We start from the raw sequence: 14282 nt of genomic DNA, 5'->3' as shown, positions 1-14282 counted from the left end.
GTCATATTAAACATTAAAAACATAAATTATTACTACAGTATAGCAACACATGACACCATGTCAGATTAAGAACAAACAGACAATTAGAAACATGTTAACACAAATGTCTGTTTTAAGATCCTTCCCTATAGGCTACAGGTGCAGCTGTGACTCCCTCCCACTCAGCCTTTAAATGTATCCAACAGCACTCATACTGTACGGACCTTGCCACCTGGCAGACAGGCATAAAGTATGCCAGTACATTATACCGTTGTTGAATTGTAATGTTATGTATTGAGGTAACCTACAATGTGTGATGTGACAATGTTACTCCTGGTTTTTTAACATTCTACATTCAACACAGTTTGTCAACTGTTACAATATTCCAAATCCCCATAATTTCCCAGTTCCCACCATATTGCTATGTTCTGATGCCACGACATCGCATTGCTGTGACACAAACAATACAACGTAACAAATCAAAGGTCACTCCTACACATCCACTACTTTGTAGCAAAGCCAAATATTTGAACACAAAATACATTGGTAATGTATAATATGAACAGATGAATCTATTCCATGCGAGGATGACTGTGCAGTGAAACCAGACTTCGTTAGCAGCTAGAGGAGTTTTGGTTTAGTTTAAAGACTCACAGTTTCTGTGTCGCAGACTCTGGCACACGGCGGCAGCAGGCGCAAACATAGCAGGGTTTTCGGTAAGCGTCGCTCCATACCTCGAGATGGAGGACAGAACCCTCAGGTATCCCGTCATGGTTCACCGGAGAGACGGTTATGACTACGAGGACAGGCCTTATATGAATGAATACCCGACAGCCGGTAAATAAATTAGGCTACTTATATTTTATGGGCGTCCGTCCGGTTACATTCAACACACTTAAGCGTCACCAAGTTTCCATCCAACCATTTCATGCAGATGAATGACCTGACCTATGAAAAAAGTAATGACAGGGCTGACGTAACTATGAAATGCCGGTATTTCTTTTTTTAAATGCTTACAGACAATTTTGTTCATTCGACATGGTGGGATCTTTTTGTGTCGGTAAAATGTATTATGCGAGAAATGGAGGTGGATACGCAAATATTGATATGATAAACTTGGAGTCACACGATGATATGTTGTGTGGTCCTACCACTAGGACTCTGGAAAGCATGCAATTTATTAGGCTACAGATAAAATAAATGATGAACTTCATAGGGTGGTGAAGGTGGAAGGTGATGAGCTTGATGCTCCTTTCCAATAAATATCGAGGGTCTTATTCTGGTGACATGATGAGCGATGCTTGGCTGCCGATAGACAAATAATATCGCTCTTCTCCATAATAATGTCATAATGTAGGTAGCCTACCCGCACTGTATCTGAGAGCTGTTGACTACTAATAATATCGCTCTTCTTGTCACGTTCTGACCATAGTTATTATGTGTTTTGCTTGTTTTAGTGTTGGTCAGGACGTGAGCTGGTGGGCATTCTATGTTGTGTGTCTTGTTTGTCCGTTTCTATGTTTGGCCTAATATGGTTCTCAATCAGAGGCAGATGTTTTGTGTTGTCTCTGATTGGGAATCATATATAGGTGGCTTGTTTTGTGTTGGGGTTTGTGGGTGGTTGTTTCCTGTCTCTGTGTTTTCTCTGCACCAGATAGGGCTGTATCGGTAAGCCACGTTTGTTATTTTGTAAGTGTTCACAGTTTTGTCTTGTTTATTAAAATCATATTGAACACGAGCTCCGCTGCGTCTTGGTCCGATCCCTGCTACACCTCCTCTTCAGACGAAGAGGAGGAAGGCTGCCGTTACACTTCTCCATAATAATCTCATAATGTAGGTAGCCTACCCGCACTGTATCTGTGAGCTGTTGACTACTAATAATATCGCTCTTCTCCACAATAATCTCATAATGTAGGTAGCCTACCCGCACTGTATCTGCGAGCTGTTGACTACTAATAATATCGCTCTTCTCCATAATAATCTCATAATGTAGGTAGCCTACCCGCACTGTATCTGTGAGCTGTTGACTACTAATAATATCGCTCTTCTCCATAATAATCTCATAATGTAGGTAGCCTACCCGCACTGTATCTGTGAGCTGTTGACTAGAGCTCATGTGCCAAGACCAGAGTGGGAACATTTGCTTTATAAAGCAACAGTCTGTGTTACAAAACCATCAGTACAGTTAAAAATGAGATGGAAACCCATTTAACTTGTATTTTTCATTCGGTACCTAAACTTTTTAATATTTATCTAACCTCTTACCATCTATAATACCGAGGTTACAACTGCAGCCTACTTACTCTATCTCCATCTACAGTTGAATTAAATTAGCTAGGTTTAAATGAGATGCATAGGTCTACTTGGCAACTAGAATAGAATATAGACTGTATTCCTCCTAAACTGAGCACAGCTCTCATTTGGGGCAAAGGACACCACCAGAATAGCAGAAAGGGGTACTGTACTGTAGACTATACTGAAGCACTGTAGGTTCTTGGAGTCCACCATCCAGGTACTGCCATCTGCTGCCTAGATAATGAAACTACACTGAGGGTTGACACAGTTGAAGTCGGAAGTTTACATACTCCACTGTATCACTGTGCTACATAATCCACTGTATCACAAATCGAGTGGGTCATAAGTTTACATACACTAAGTTGACTGTGCCTTTAAACAGCTTGGAAAATTCCCAAACATTATGTCATGGCTTTAGAAGCTTCTGATAGACTAATTGATATAATTTTAGTCAATTGGAGGTGTACCTGTGGATGTATTTCAAGGCCTACCTTCAAACTCTGTGCTTGACATCATGGGAAAATCAAAAGAAATCAGCCAATAATTGTAAACCTCCACAAGTCTAGTTCATCCTTAGGAGCAATTTCCAAACACCTGAAGGTACCAAATCCATCTGTACAAACAATAGTACACAAGTATAAACACCATGGGACCACGCAGCCATCATACCGCATTCTGTCTCCTAGAGATGAACGTACTTTGGTATGAAAAGTGCAAATCAATCCCAGAACAGCAGCAAAGGACCTTGTGAAGATGCTGGAGGAAACAGGTACAAGAGTATCTATATCCACAGTAAAACAAGTCCTATATCGACATAACCTGAAAGGCCGCTCAGCAAGGAAGAAGCCACTACTCCAAAACCGCCATAAAAAAGCCAGACTGCGGTTTGTAACTGCACATGGGAGCAAAGATCATACTTTTTGGAGAAATGTCCTCTGGTCTGATGAAACAAAAATAGAACTGTTTGGCCATAATGACCATCGTTATGTTTGGAGGAAAAAGGAGGAGGCTTGCAAGCCGAAGAACACCATCCCAACCGTGAAGCACAAGGGTGGCAGCATCATGTTGTTGGGGTGCTTTTCTGCAGAAGGGACTGGTGCCCTTCACAAAATAGATGGCATCATGAGGCAGGAAAATTGTGTGGATATATTGACGCAACATCTCAAGACATCAGTCAGGAAGTTAAAGCTTGGTCGCAAATGGCTCTTCCAAATGGACAATGACCCCAAGCATACTTCCAAAGTTGTGGCAAAATGGCTTAAGGACAACAAAGTCAAGGTATTGGAGTGACCATCACAAAGCCCTGACCTCAATCGGATAGACAATTTGTTGGCAGAACTGAAAGAGCGTGTGCGAGCAAGGAGGCCTACAAACCTGACTCAGTTACACCAGCTCTGTCAGGAGGAATGGGCCAAAATTCACCCAACTTATTGTGGGAAGCTTGTGGAAGGCTACCCAAAAAGTTTGACCCAAGTTAAACAATTTAAAGGCAATACTACCAAATACTAATTGAGTGTATGTAAACTTCTGACCCACTGGGAATGTGATGAAAGAAATAAAAGCTGAAATAAATAATTCTCTCTACTATTATTCTGACATTTCACATTCTTGAAATAAAGTGGCGATCCTAACTGACCTAAAACAGGGAATTTTGACCAGGATTAAATGTCAGGAATTGTGAAAAACTGAGTTTAAATGTATTTGGCTAAGGTGTATGTAAACTTCCTACTTCAACTGTACATGAGCTGTGTCTAAAACAATGGATCCAATGGAACAGTCCCAAAAGTGCAAACTCCAAGCTAAATCAATGTATCAAAACATTTTCCCCAGGTGATGTTCAATACACTGTTTATTTACACTGACAAAGGGATTCTGAGTTGTACAATCCATCACCTCCACTTCATCTTTACTGTTATTTACACTGACAACGTGATTCTGTAGCTACATGTTGAAATGGTTACTACTCTATAGACCAGAGAGCTGTACTGTAGCTACATGTTGAAATGGTTACTACTCTATAGACCAGAGAGCTGTACTGTAGCTACATGTTGAAATGGTTACTACTCTATAGACCAGAGAGCTGTACTGTAGCTACATGTTGAAATGGTTACTACTCTATAGACCAGAGAGCTGTACTGTAGCTACATGTTGAAATGGTTACTACTCTATAGACCAGAGAGCTGTACTGTAGCTACATGTTGAAATGGTTACTACTCTATAGACCAGAGAGCTGTACTGTAGCTACATGTTGAAATGGTTACTACTCTATAGACCAGAGAGCTGTACTGTAGCTACATGTTGAAATGGTTACTACTCTATAGACCAGAGAGCTGTACTGTAGCTACATGTTGAAATGGTTACTACTCTATAGACCAGAGAGCTGTACTGTAGCAACATGTTGAAATGGTTACTACTCTATAGACCAGAGAGCTATACTGTAGCTACATGTTGAAATGGTTACTACTCTATAGACCAGAGAGCTATACTGTAGCTACATGTTGAAATGGTTACTACTCTATAGACCAGAGAGCTGTACTGTAGCTACATGTTGAAATGGTTACTACTCTATAGACCAGAGAGCTGTACTGTAGCTACATGTTGAAATGGTTACTACTCTATAGACCAGAGAACACGAAGCTGTAGCTACATGTTGAAATGGTTACTACTCTATAGACCAGAGAGCTGTACTGTAGCAACATGTTGAAATGGTTACTACTCTATAGACCAGAGAGCTTTACTGTAGCTACATGTTGAAATGGTTAAGAAATCTACAAAACCGAATACAGGATCATTCAGTCTGCAGCTGTTTAAATACTTCAGTCTGGTAAACGCTACCGAGAACCACCGGGTGGTACTCTGAAAGATCCATTCTGGAGAACATTTCCCCATCGAACGACCATTGGTATACCTGACGTACCCATTATAACAGACCTACAACTACAAAAGACTGATCTCTGGTGGACAAACCAGAGACTTTCTGTCCACTGACTCTCCAGCAGATGATTTCAACAGAGACATACAGGCGTAAATATATAAATTGCAATTCCTTCCGAATGAGCGGCTGTTCATGTGCAAAGTATGAGCATTTACATGAGCATAGTTATCAACGGTGTGTAGTGGGTCCATTCTGTCTTTCCCGCTCTTTATCTGTCCCCACCCCTTTCCATTGTCTACCAAGCCGTCATATCGGGCTTAGTCCACTAGGGACTTTTCATTGCATTGTGTTAGTAACCAATAACTATTGTTTGTGTTTATGTAATTCTGTGTGATTATTTAGTTACTAAATAAATAAGTCAATTTGTATACAGCGGATTCATAATTTATGCTATGGTTCATGCAGCTATCCAAGGATTTTGAAACATTCAGAATATGACTGATGAGGTAATAATACATTAATAAGTGACTGTAAATCCAGTTAAATCCGGGAAATAGTAACTAAACATTTTCCCGTGGTGCCCCAACTTCCTAGTTAAAGTTAACATGATTAGTTTAATCACGTAATAATTACACAGAGAATTGATATAACATTCTTCACTTTAATGATAGTCAAGAATCTCCCTATCCTCAAGTGGCCCAGGAATTGCCAAAAGTCCTCACAAGGATAGTAAAACAAGGAAAATTATCCCTCGTGGGGATGTACAAAGGCTATTTTAAGCTTAGGGGTTGGGGTTAAGGAAAGGGAAAATAGGATTTCAAATGGAAATCAAATTGTGGGGTTATGGTGTGTGTGTGACTGTGTACACGAGAGATGGCGAGACAGACATAAAAAACATTTTACACACACAATAAATTAATGTCATAGCACAAATTAATGATGTACACTTTGAGACAAAAACAGATAAAGGCTTGGTGTATCACAGGTGTGTTAGGTTGCTAACCTATTTTGACTGAAGTTGCAACCACAGTATTTCATTTTCAAAGGCTAGAATCCACAAGCTAAAGTCTTAATACCAGACAGATTTAATAGTTCCTGAAGTCCTTTATTATAACTGTATAGGACTACAGTTTGTTGTGGGGTATTAAGGTAGGTTCTAGTGGCAGATGACCTGTAATACAATATCTTGTGTTGGCTGAAACACTAACCCAGTATTATAGAATGTATCATATATATAATAGGATCTACGTGTTGGCTGCAACACTGCCCTTCTTGTCGCTGAAGAAGCTCCTGAGAATGAGAACCTGTCCAATGCTGACAGTGAAAAGGATTATAGTTTCTCCTATCGACCAATAGGACACGCGCTCATGGAGGTCCTCTGCTCTGATGCGGTCATGAGCCTCCCGTAACCGATACCAGGTCTGAGAGTCAGACACTACCTTCAGGATCTCATGGATGGACAGACAGGCCGACTCCATCTGGAGAAGAGACAAGATTAGATTATTATTAATACATCCTTAGAGGGGCAATCTGCAGTTCAAACAACATAGCGTTGGGGCCCTTTCTAGAAACAACCTCTAAAGGATCTGGTGGAGATTTGAACGGTTTGGGTATCAGCCTACAGAGATCTACTACCATGGAATGTTTCCACATCTACATATGTCAAGTGCCTAGGGGGTGGGCTTAGTTAGTCATATATAGCTGTAGGAGTAAGGGATGGTTTCTGGACGGGCCTAGCTGGACGGGCCTAGCTGGACTGGCCTAGCTGGACGGGCCTAGCTGGACGGGCCTAGCTGCAAAGGTACCTAGAGGATAGCTGCGCTTAGCAACACGGATCTAGTGACATACACTAGCGCTGCTTTCAATTGGATTGGATTGCACAAAAACAATTAGCTGGGAAGCCAGAAGTTAAATACAACTCTATTTCAACTTACTGTGCCTGTGGGCAGGAAGGTTGGTCATTATGACAGGGGGGGATTTGTGTCAAAATATCAGAAGGGTCGTATTTAAAACAGACTTTCCAAACGTGGATCATTTTTAGACCCACTTCCTCTCTACTTACCTCATGTCAAAATAAGAGTCCTGCACAATATGTGGAAGAAAGAAAAAATAATAACTTGTGGGTGGCGTTTATCATACAGTGGACCGTTTTTGTGCAACCCATTCCAATTGAATGCAGCGCTAGTCAATAGACCCGCGTCGCTAAGAGCAGCTAACCTCTAAGTACCTTTCCAGCTAGGTCTTCTGTGATCTACTGTACCTGTGTCAGTGATCTTACCTTTATTATAGAAAATGGCATAGATATCTAGATTAGATACACATGCTGAACAAAAATATATATCCAATCATTTCAAAACTTGAGTTGAGTTACAGTTCATAAACGTTAAATCCGTCAAATTCATTAGGCCTTAATCTATGGATTTCACATGATTGGGCATAGGCCCACCCACTTGGCAGCCAGGCCCACCCACTTGGCAGCCAGGCCCACCCACTTGGCAGCCAGGCCCACCCACTTGGCAGCCAGGCCCACCAACTGGGGAGCAAGGCCCAGTCATTCCAAATGAGTTCTTCCCCACAAAAGGGTTTTATTACAGACAGAAGGTTCTGGGCTGGCATGGTTACACGTTGTCTGTGGTTGAGGCCGGTTGGACGCGCTGACAAATTCTCTAAAACGATGTTGGAGGCAGCTTATGGTAGCAAAATGAACATTAAATTCTCTGGCAACAGCTCTGGTGGACAATCCTGCAGTCAGCATGCCAATTGCACACTCCCTCAAGACATCTGTGGCATGGTGTTGTGTGACTAAACTGCACATTTTAAAGTGGCCTTTTATTGTCCCTAGCAGAAGGTGCACCTGTGTAATGATCATGCTGTTTAATCAGTAAAGGAGAAATGCTCACTAACAGGGATGTAAACAAATGTGCGCACACAATTTGAGCAAAATAAGCTTTTTGTGCGTATGGAACATTTCTGGGATTTATATTTCAGCTCATGAAACATGGGACCAACACTTGTTGCGTTTATATTGTATTTTTATATACAGTGCATTCGGAAAGTATTCAGACCCCGTCCCCTTTTCCACATTTTGTGATGTTAACCTTATTCTAAAATTGCTAAAACTACATATTTTCCTCATCAATCTACACACAATATCCCAAAATGACAAAGCATTAACAGGTTAGAATTGTTTTCAAATGTATTAAAACAGAAACACCTTATTTACATAAGTATTCAGACCCTTTGCTATGAGACTCAGAATTGAGCTGGTGCATCCTGTTTCCATTGATCATCCTTGAGATGTTTCTACGACTTGATTGGTCCACCTGTGGTAAATACAATTGATTGGACATGATTTGGAAAGGCAAACACCTGTCTGTATAAGGTCCCACAGTTAATGGTGCATGGAAGGGTCAAAAAAAAAATCTGCAGCATAGAAGGTCCCCCAAGCAAACAGTGGCCTCCATCATTCTTTAATGGAAGAAGTTTGGAACCACCAAGACTCTTCCTAGAGCTGGCCGCCCGGCCAAAAACTGAGCAAATCGGGGGAGAAGGGCCTTGGTCAGGGTGGTGACCAAGAACCCAATGGTCACTGACAGAGCGCCAGAGTTCCTCTGGAGATGGGAGAAACTTCCAGAAAGACAACCATCTCTGCAGCACACCACCAATCAGGCCTTTATGGTAGAGTGGCCCGAAGGAAGCCACTCCTCGGTAAAAACCACATGACAGCCCGCTTGGAGTTTGCCAAAAGGCACCTAAAGGACTCTGACCATGAGAAACAAAATTCTCTGGTATGATGAAACCAAGATTGAACTCTTTGGCCTGAATGCCAAGCGTCACGTCCTGGAACCATTCCTACGGTGACACATGGTGGTGGTAGCATCATGCTGTGGGGATGTTTTTCAGCGGCAGGGACTCGGAAGACTAGTCAGGGTCGAGGGAAAGATGAACGGAGCAAAGTACAGAGAGATCCTTGATGAAAACCTGCTCCAGAGCACTCAGGTCCTCAGGCTGGGGCGAAGGTTCACCTTCCAACAGGACAACAAGCACACAGCCAAGACAACACAGGAGTGGCTTTGGGACAAGTCCCTGAATGTCCTTGAGTGGCCCAGCCAGAACCCGGACTTGAACCCAATAGAACATCTCTGGCGAGACCTGAAAATAGCTGTGCAGCGACGCTCCCCATCAAACCTGACAAGAGCTTGAGAGGATCTTCAGAGAAGAATGCGAGAAACTTCCCAAAATACAGGTGTGCCAAGCTTGTAGCATACCCAAGAAGACTCGAGGTTGTAATCGCTGCCAAAGGTGCTTCGACAAAGTACTGAGTAAAGGGTTGAAAACTTATGTAAATGTGACTCACCACCTGGATTCGGTCTTATGTAGCAACATTTAAATTTCTGTTTTTTTACATTGGATAAAAGTAGAGACTCAGAGCTACTAAATGGTATAGCATACACTGCATTTGAGAAAACAACGGGAAAGTAATTCTGCTTTGAAAGTCGATCAACTTGTAAACTCCCTTTTGAGAAAACCATCTTTCAATGTTTTGGTATCTGGTGAAGAGCTCTTACTATTGGAGAGCCCTGCTTTGTCTACAGCATTGTTCACTCCCTCTTCAGCCTTAGCCCCACCCATCTCTTTAAGGGTTGATCCAACCGTTCTGTACTGACTTGCCAGCTACTTCCAGACATCTAAGAGAGAGAGAGAACAGCTCACTGAACATTACTCACCCTAGCAGAGCTGGTTAGGCTGTTACAGTATGTTATCCAAAGCGTTGGTGACTGCAACTGTGCTGTCAGATTGTCCGTTTGTAAATTCAGAGCGTTTCGCGTTCAGAGCGCACAATGGAGGCTCTGGCCAATTGGCTAACTACTTCTGGTTAGGCAGTTTTCATAATGAGAGAACACCCCACTCTGACCATTTTACTCACACTAGCAGAGCTGGTTAGGCAGTTTTCATGTTATCAGGAGCGTTGGTGACTAACTGTGCCACTGGCAACAATTGAATGAGGCTTTGTTGCCGACGTTTACTGACAACGGACATATTCAACGGGTGTTGAGCATTCAAAAATACATCAGTTATTCTGTGCTCTGGCTCACTAAGACGAGAGTCTTTTGTTAAGAAATGTAGCTAGCTAGCTAAACAATGGACCATAAACACAACTCATGACGTACTACCCTGCATGAATCTGCAGGTAACTAACCAAAAAAAGCCACGTTTGACACGATTACCTAGACATACTGACCAGCTCGAATAGACAGACGCGTGCTATATGGCAAACCAATCCAAACTCATCTCTCGGCATGTCCAGCCCACTCATTATCTCAGCCAATCAAGGCTAGCGGGAAGGTTGCTTGCTTTTTCTGTGGTTAATCCGACTAGGCTCGTAATTTAACAATTTTATTCGTATTTACAGATGGCATACAAGTTAGATATTAAGGCACATGTATCTCCTTGCACATTCATCTTCTGCACATCAATCACTCCAGTGTTTAATTGGTATATTGTAATTACTTCGTCACCATGGCCTATTTACTGCCTTACCTCCCTTATCTTACCTCATTTGCACACACTGTATATAGACTTTCTATTGTATTACTGACTGTTTGTTTATTCCATGTGTAACTCTGTGTTGTATATGTCGAACTGCTTTGCTTTATCTTGGCCAGTGTAACAGTATAACTTTAGTACCGTCCCCTCGCCCTGACACGGGCGCGAACCAGGGACCCTCTGCACACATCAACAACGGTCGCCCACGAAGCATCGTTACCCATCGCTCCACAAAGGCCGCGGCCCTTGCAGAGCAAGGGGCAACACTACTAATAGGTTTCAGAGCAAGTGACGTAACTGATTGAAACGCTACTAGCGCGTACCCGCTAACTAGCTAGCCATTTCACATCCGTTACACCAGGTCGCAGTTGTAAATGAGAACTTGTTCTCAACTAGCTTACCTGGTTAAATAAAGGTGAAATAAAAAAATAAACAAGAAAGTTCACATGTTCGAGAAGGCCTTTCTGCAAAAAAATGCATTTTGATATAATATGTTTTACGTTCAAACAGCCTCCTGTGAAGTCGTGACTCGCCACATACGCCGAGTTTCCTGAATCGGGTCACAAATGTAATATTTCATTTTTTTTTTAAGAATACATTTGCAAAAAAAAATTTAAAACTGTTTTTTATTTGTCATGATGGGGTATTGTGTGTAGATTGAGGGGGTGAACAATTTAGCCAGTTTTAGAATAAGGCTGTAATAAAATGTGGGAAAAGTCAAGGGGTCTGAATACTTTCAGAATACACTGTATATAGTATTATATTATGATCTTACCTGTGTCAGTCAAATGAATATGTAATATAATTAAAGTCTCATATAATTATAACATTGTTTTACCTGTGTTAGGGCAGTGTCTCTGTTCATGTCAGGCAGTAGGGGTCTCTCCTCTCCGGACCTGAAGTCCAGGTAGACGGTCTTGTGGGAGAAGGTAGAGAACTCGTTGCTGAAGCAGACCTTGTAGGTTCCTTTCATAGTGGTGGTGTGAGAGAAGCTATCATACTGCTTCTTCCTCTCCTGATACAGGACGTTGTTCACTGGATCTGTTACAAAGCAGTCCACATCATAGTTCCCTCCTGCAATCACCTGGAACACACAACATGGAGAGATTAGGATGATGGTATGGAAACACATTTAGAGTAATTCAGGCCTTACGAAAAAATACTGCAGTCAGAGTGCAGTACAACTGCAGTATGCTGCAAATACTGCATCCAAAATACGTTTTTTTACCACAGTAATTTTGCAGTATAACCGCAGTTAGAGGGCTGTGTAACCGCAGTTAGAGGGCTGTGTAACCGCAGTTAGAGGGCTGTGTAACCGCAGTTAGAGAGCTGTGTAACCGCAGTTAGAGAGCTGTGTAACCGCAGTTAGAGAGCTGTGTAACCGCAGTTAGAGAGCTGTGTAACCGCAGTTAGAGGGCTGTGTAACCGCAGTTAGAGGGCTGTATAACCGCAGTTAGAGGGCTGTATAACCGCAGTTAGAGGGCTGTATAACCGCAGTTAGAGGGCAGTATAACCGCAGTTAGAGTGCAGTATAACCGCAGTTAGAGTGCTGTATAACCGCAGTTAGAGAGCTGTATAACCGCAGTTAGAGTGCTGTATAACCGCAGTTAGAGTGCAGTGTAACCGCAGTTAGACTGTTACTGAGGTTTCAAAACTGCAATCTTTTTTTGCATTCTTCCAGTGAGTGTGAAGGGACATTTAGAGCATGGGATCAGATAAAGTAGTTCAATGCACTAACTAACTCAACCATATGAGGAAATGGCATCATAACTCCACATATTGAATCACTTACTTGAAAGTCTAGGTCAAACTTCACTCCATTCTGGAGCTCTTCATAGAAACATTGCTTGTCGTTATCAGGTAACTCAAACGTCAACTCCGTGGAACAAACAACCATCACATGCAACATCAAACTACACAGTCCAAGGGAACGCATTCTGTAGGCTAAATGCTATGAAAATGTGGTTATAAATGAAAGCTACAACAACAAACAGTTGAAATCGCAGCCAGTCACTTCTTCAATGTTTCTGTGATGACAGGGTGATATAAAAAAATAAAAAAAGTTTGGAAGGCTCCCACCCATAGAGAATGATAGAGAAAGCATCCATATATTGTTCCTATTTTGGCGTCTGAGCGCACAGAAAAAAACATGGAGGCGATCTTAATTTGAAATAGTATTTTTTCTTCTTCGCGATTGGCCAATCCCTCCTAATGACGCTATTGGACATGATAAGGTCATCAGGAGGGATCAGACAATAAAGTTGGAAGCCTCACCCAGTTGACTAAATTAAAATTGTGGAAGCCATCAATGACGCTGGCTATGTCAAAACACATTTTGGCTACTAGAGGCCTCTATCCTTCTCTATGCTCCCACCATAACCGACGTGGCATCAAAACGAAACCCTTCCGGATCACGATTATTTTTTATAAAATATTTTATTTTATACAATTTGGACCATGTTCAGAGATTTGGAAACTGTTGAGCTTGAAATCACTTGTTTTCCGTTCTACGGATTTTAGTTATAGTAGTGCAACATTTTTAAACGTGATGATTACGTTGTATCACTGGGTGGAGTCGATTATGCTGAGCCGCGGGGCACAGGTTTATGTGACCCGACAAAAACGGTGAGGGAGGAGCACCGGTGAGGGAGGAGCACCCTTTTCAAATCGAAATGTAACAGGCAATATGGTCAATCGTCCAGAAAGATACAAATCTATTTTCCATAGGCTTGAATTTTATAACTAGTTTTCATTGGGAAGGCAGATAAGCATTCCCTTGTACATGTAGAAACAGAATCTTACTCATTACCCCTCGTGCTTAATTACTTCACTTTTGTTTTGTATGGAACGCCGTTCGGATCTTAAGCACGTGGTCAAAACGCGATCTTTTTAATGCTACGTGTGTAAAGTAAACAGGTGTAGGTGCTAAATTAACGTCTTCACGCGCTAAATGAACGCCTAAACGCATCAGATAAGAGCGTGCAAATGTGCTTGCAGGCGGTTCAACATGTCCTAAATAAATGGCTGCAAGCGGTCCTGCACAGGTCAAGTTAACGCCAACAGCTGCTAAATATACACCTACACACCAGCAGGCCAGCAGCATACCACCCTGCATACCACTGCTGGCTTGCTTCTGAAGCTAAGCAGGGTTGGTCCTGGTCAGTCCCTGGATGGGAGACCAGGTGCTGCTGGAAGTGGTGTTGGAGGGCCAGTAGGAGGCACTCTTTCCTCTGGTCTAAACAAAGATCCCAATGCCCCAGGGCAGTGATTGGGGACACTGCTCTGTGTAGGGTGCCGTCTTTCAGATGGGACGTTAAACGGGTGTCCTGACTCTCTGAGGTCATTAAAGATCCCATGGCACTTATCGTAAGAGTAGGGGTGTTAACCCCGGTGTCCTGGCTAAATTCCCAATCTGGCCCTCAACCATCACGGTCACCTAATAATCCCCAGTTTACAATTGGCTCATTCATCCCCCTCCTCTCCCCTGTAACTATTCCCCAGGTCGTTGCTGCAAATGAGAACGTGTTCTCAGTCAACTTACCTGGTAAAATAACGGTAAAATAAAAAAATAAATAAATAAATAAAC

At 42.2% G+C, this 14282-nt stretch overlaps 2 protein-coding genes across 2 annotated transcripts in view; both read right to left on the bottom strand.

Annotated features, from left to right (window-relative positions):
• The window catches only part of LOC139567135 (isocitrate dehydrogenase [NADP], mitochondrial-like), a 131729-nt gene extending 130789 nt beyond the window's left edge, over positions 1 to 940 (bottom strand). The window contains exon 1 of the mRNA XM_071388618.1: positions 634 to 940. Coding sequence (XP_071244719.1) covers positions 634 to 751 — 118 coding nt within the window. The 5' untranslated portion in view covers positions 752 to 940. The remainder of the gene's footprint in view (positions 1 to 633) is intronic.
• Positions 941 to 5796: 4856 nt separating this feature from the next.
• Positions 5797 to 13090, bottom strand: tmed3 (transmembrane p24 trafficking protein 3). The gene is made up of 3 exons (XM_071388619.1): positions 12489 to 13090; positions 11535 to 11780; positions 5797 to 6627 (listed from the first exon to the last, which is right to left on the bottom strand). Exons 1-3 carry the CDS (start codon positions 12630 to 12632, stop codon positions 6394 to 6396), a joined length of 624 nt encoding a protein of 207 aa, XP_071244720.1. The 5' UTR covers positions 12633 to 13090; the 3' UTR covers positions 5797 to 6393.
• Positions 13091 to 14282: the final 1192 nt, after the last annotated feature.

The sequence above is a fragment of the Salvelinus alpinus genome, unplaced genomic scaffold, assembly GCF_045679555.1.
Source record: "Salvelinus alpinus unplaced genomic scaffold, SLU_Salpinus.1 scaffold_45, whole genome shotgun sequence".
NCBI classification, from domain to species: domain Eukaryota; kingdom Metazoa; phylum Chordata; class Actinopteri; order Salmoniformes; family Salmonidae; genus Salvelinus; species Salvelinus alpinus.
The sequence above is the reverse complement of the archived record's forward strand: the minus strand, read 5'-3'. Positions and strand labels throughout refer to the sequence as shown.

Bases quoted from the DNA above. Each gene is read 5' to 3' on its own strand.
- tmed3 (XM_071388619.1), bottom strand. From the start codon at position 12,632: ATGCGTTCCCTTGGACTGTGTAGTTTGATGTTGCATGTGATGGTTGTT. The intron at 11,781-12,488 runs GTAAGTGATTCA...TGTGTGTTCCAG, and splicing joins AGTTTGACCTAGACTTTCAA to GTGATTGCAGGAGGGAACTA. The intron at 6,628-11,534 runs GTAAAACAATGT...TCTCTTCTCCAG, and splicing joins GAGACACTGCCCTAACACAG to ATGGAGTCGGCCTGTCTGTC.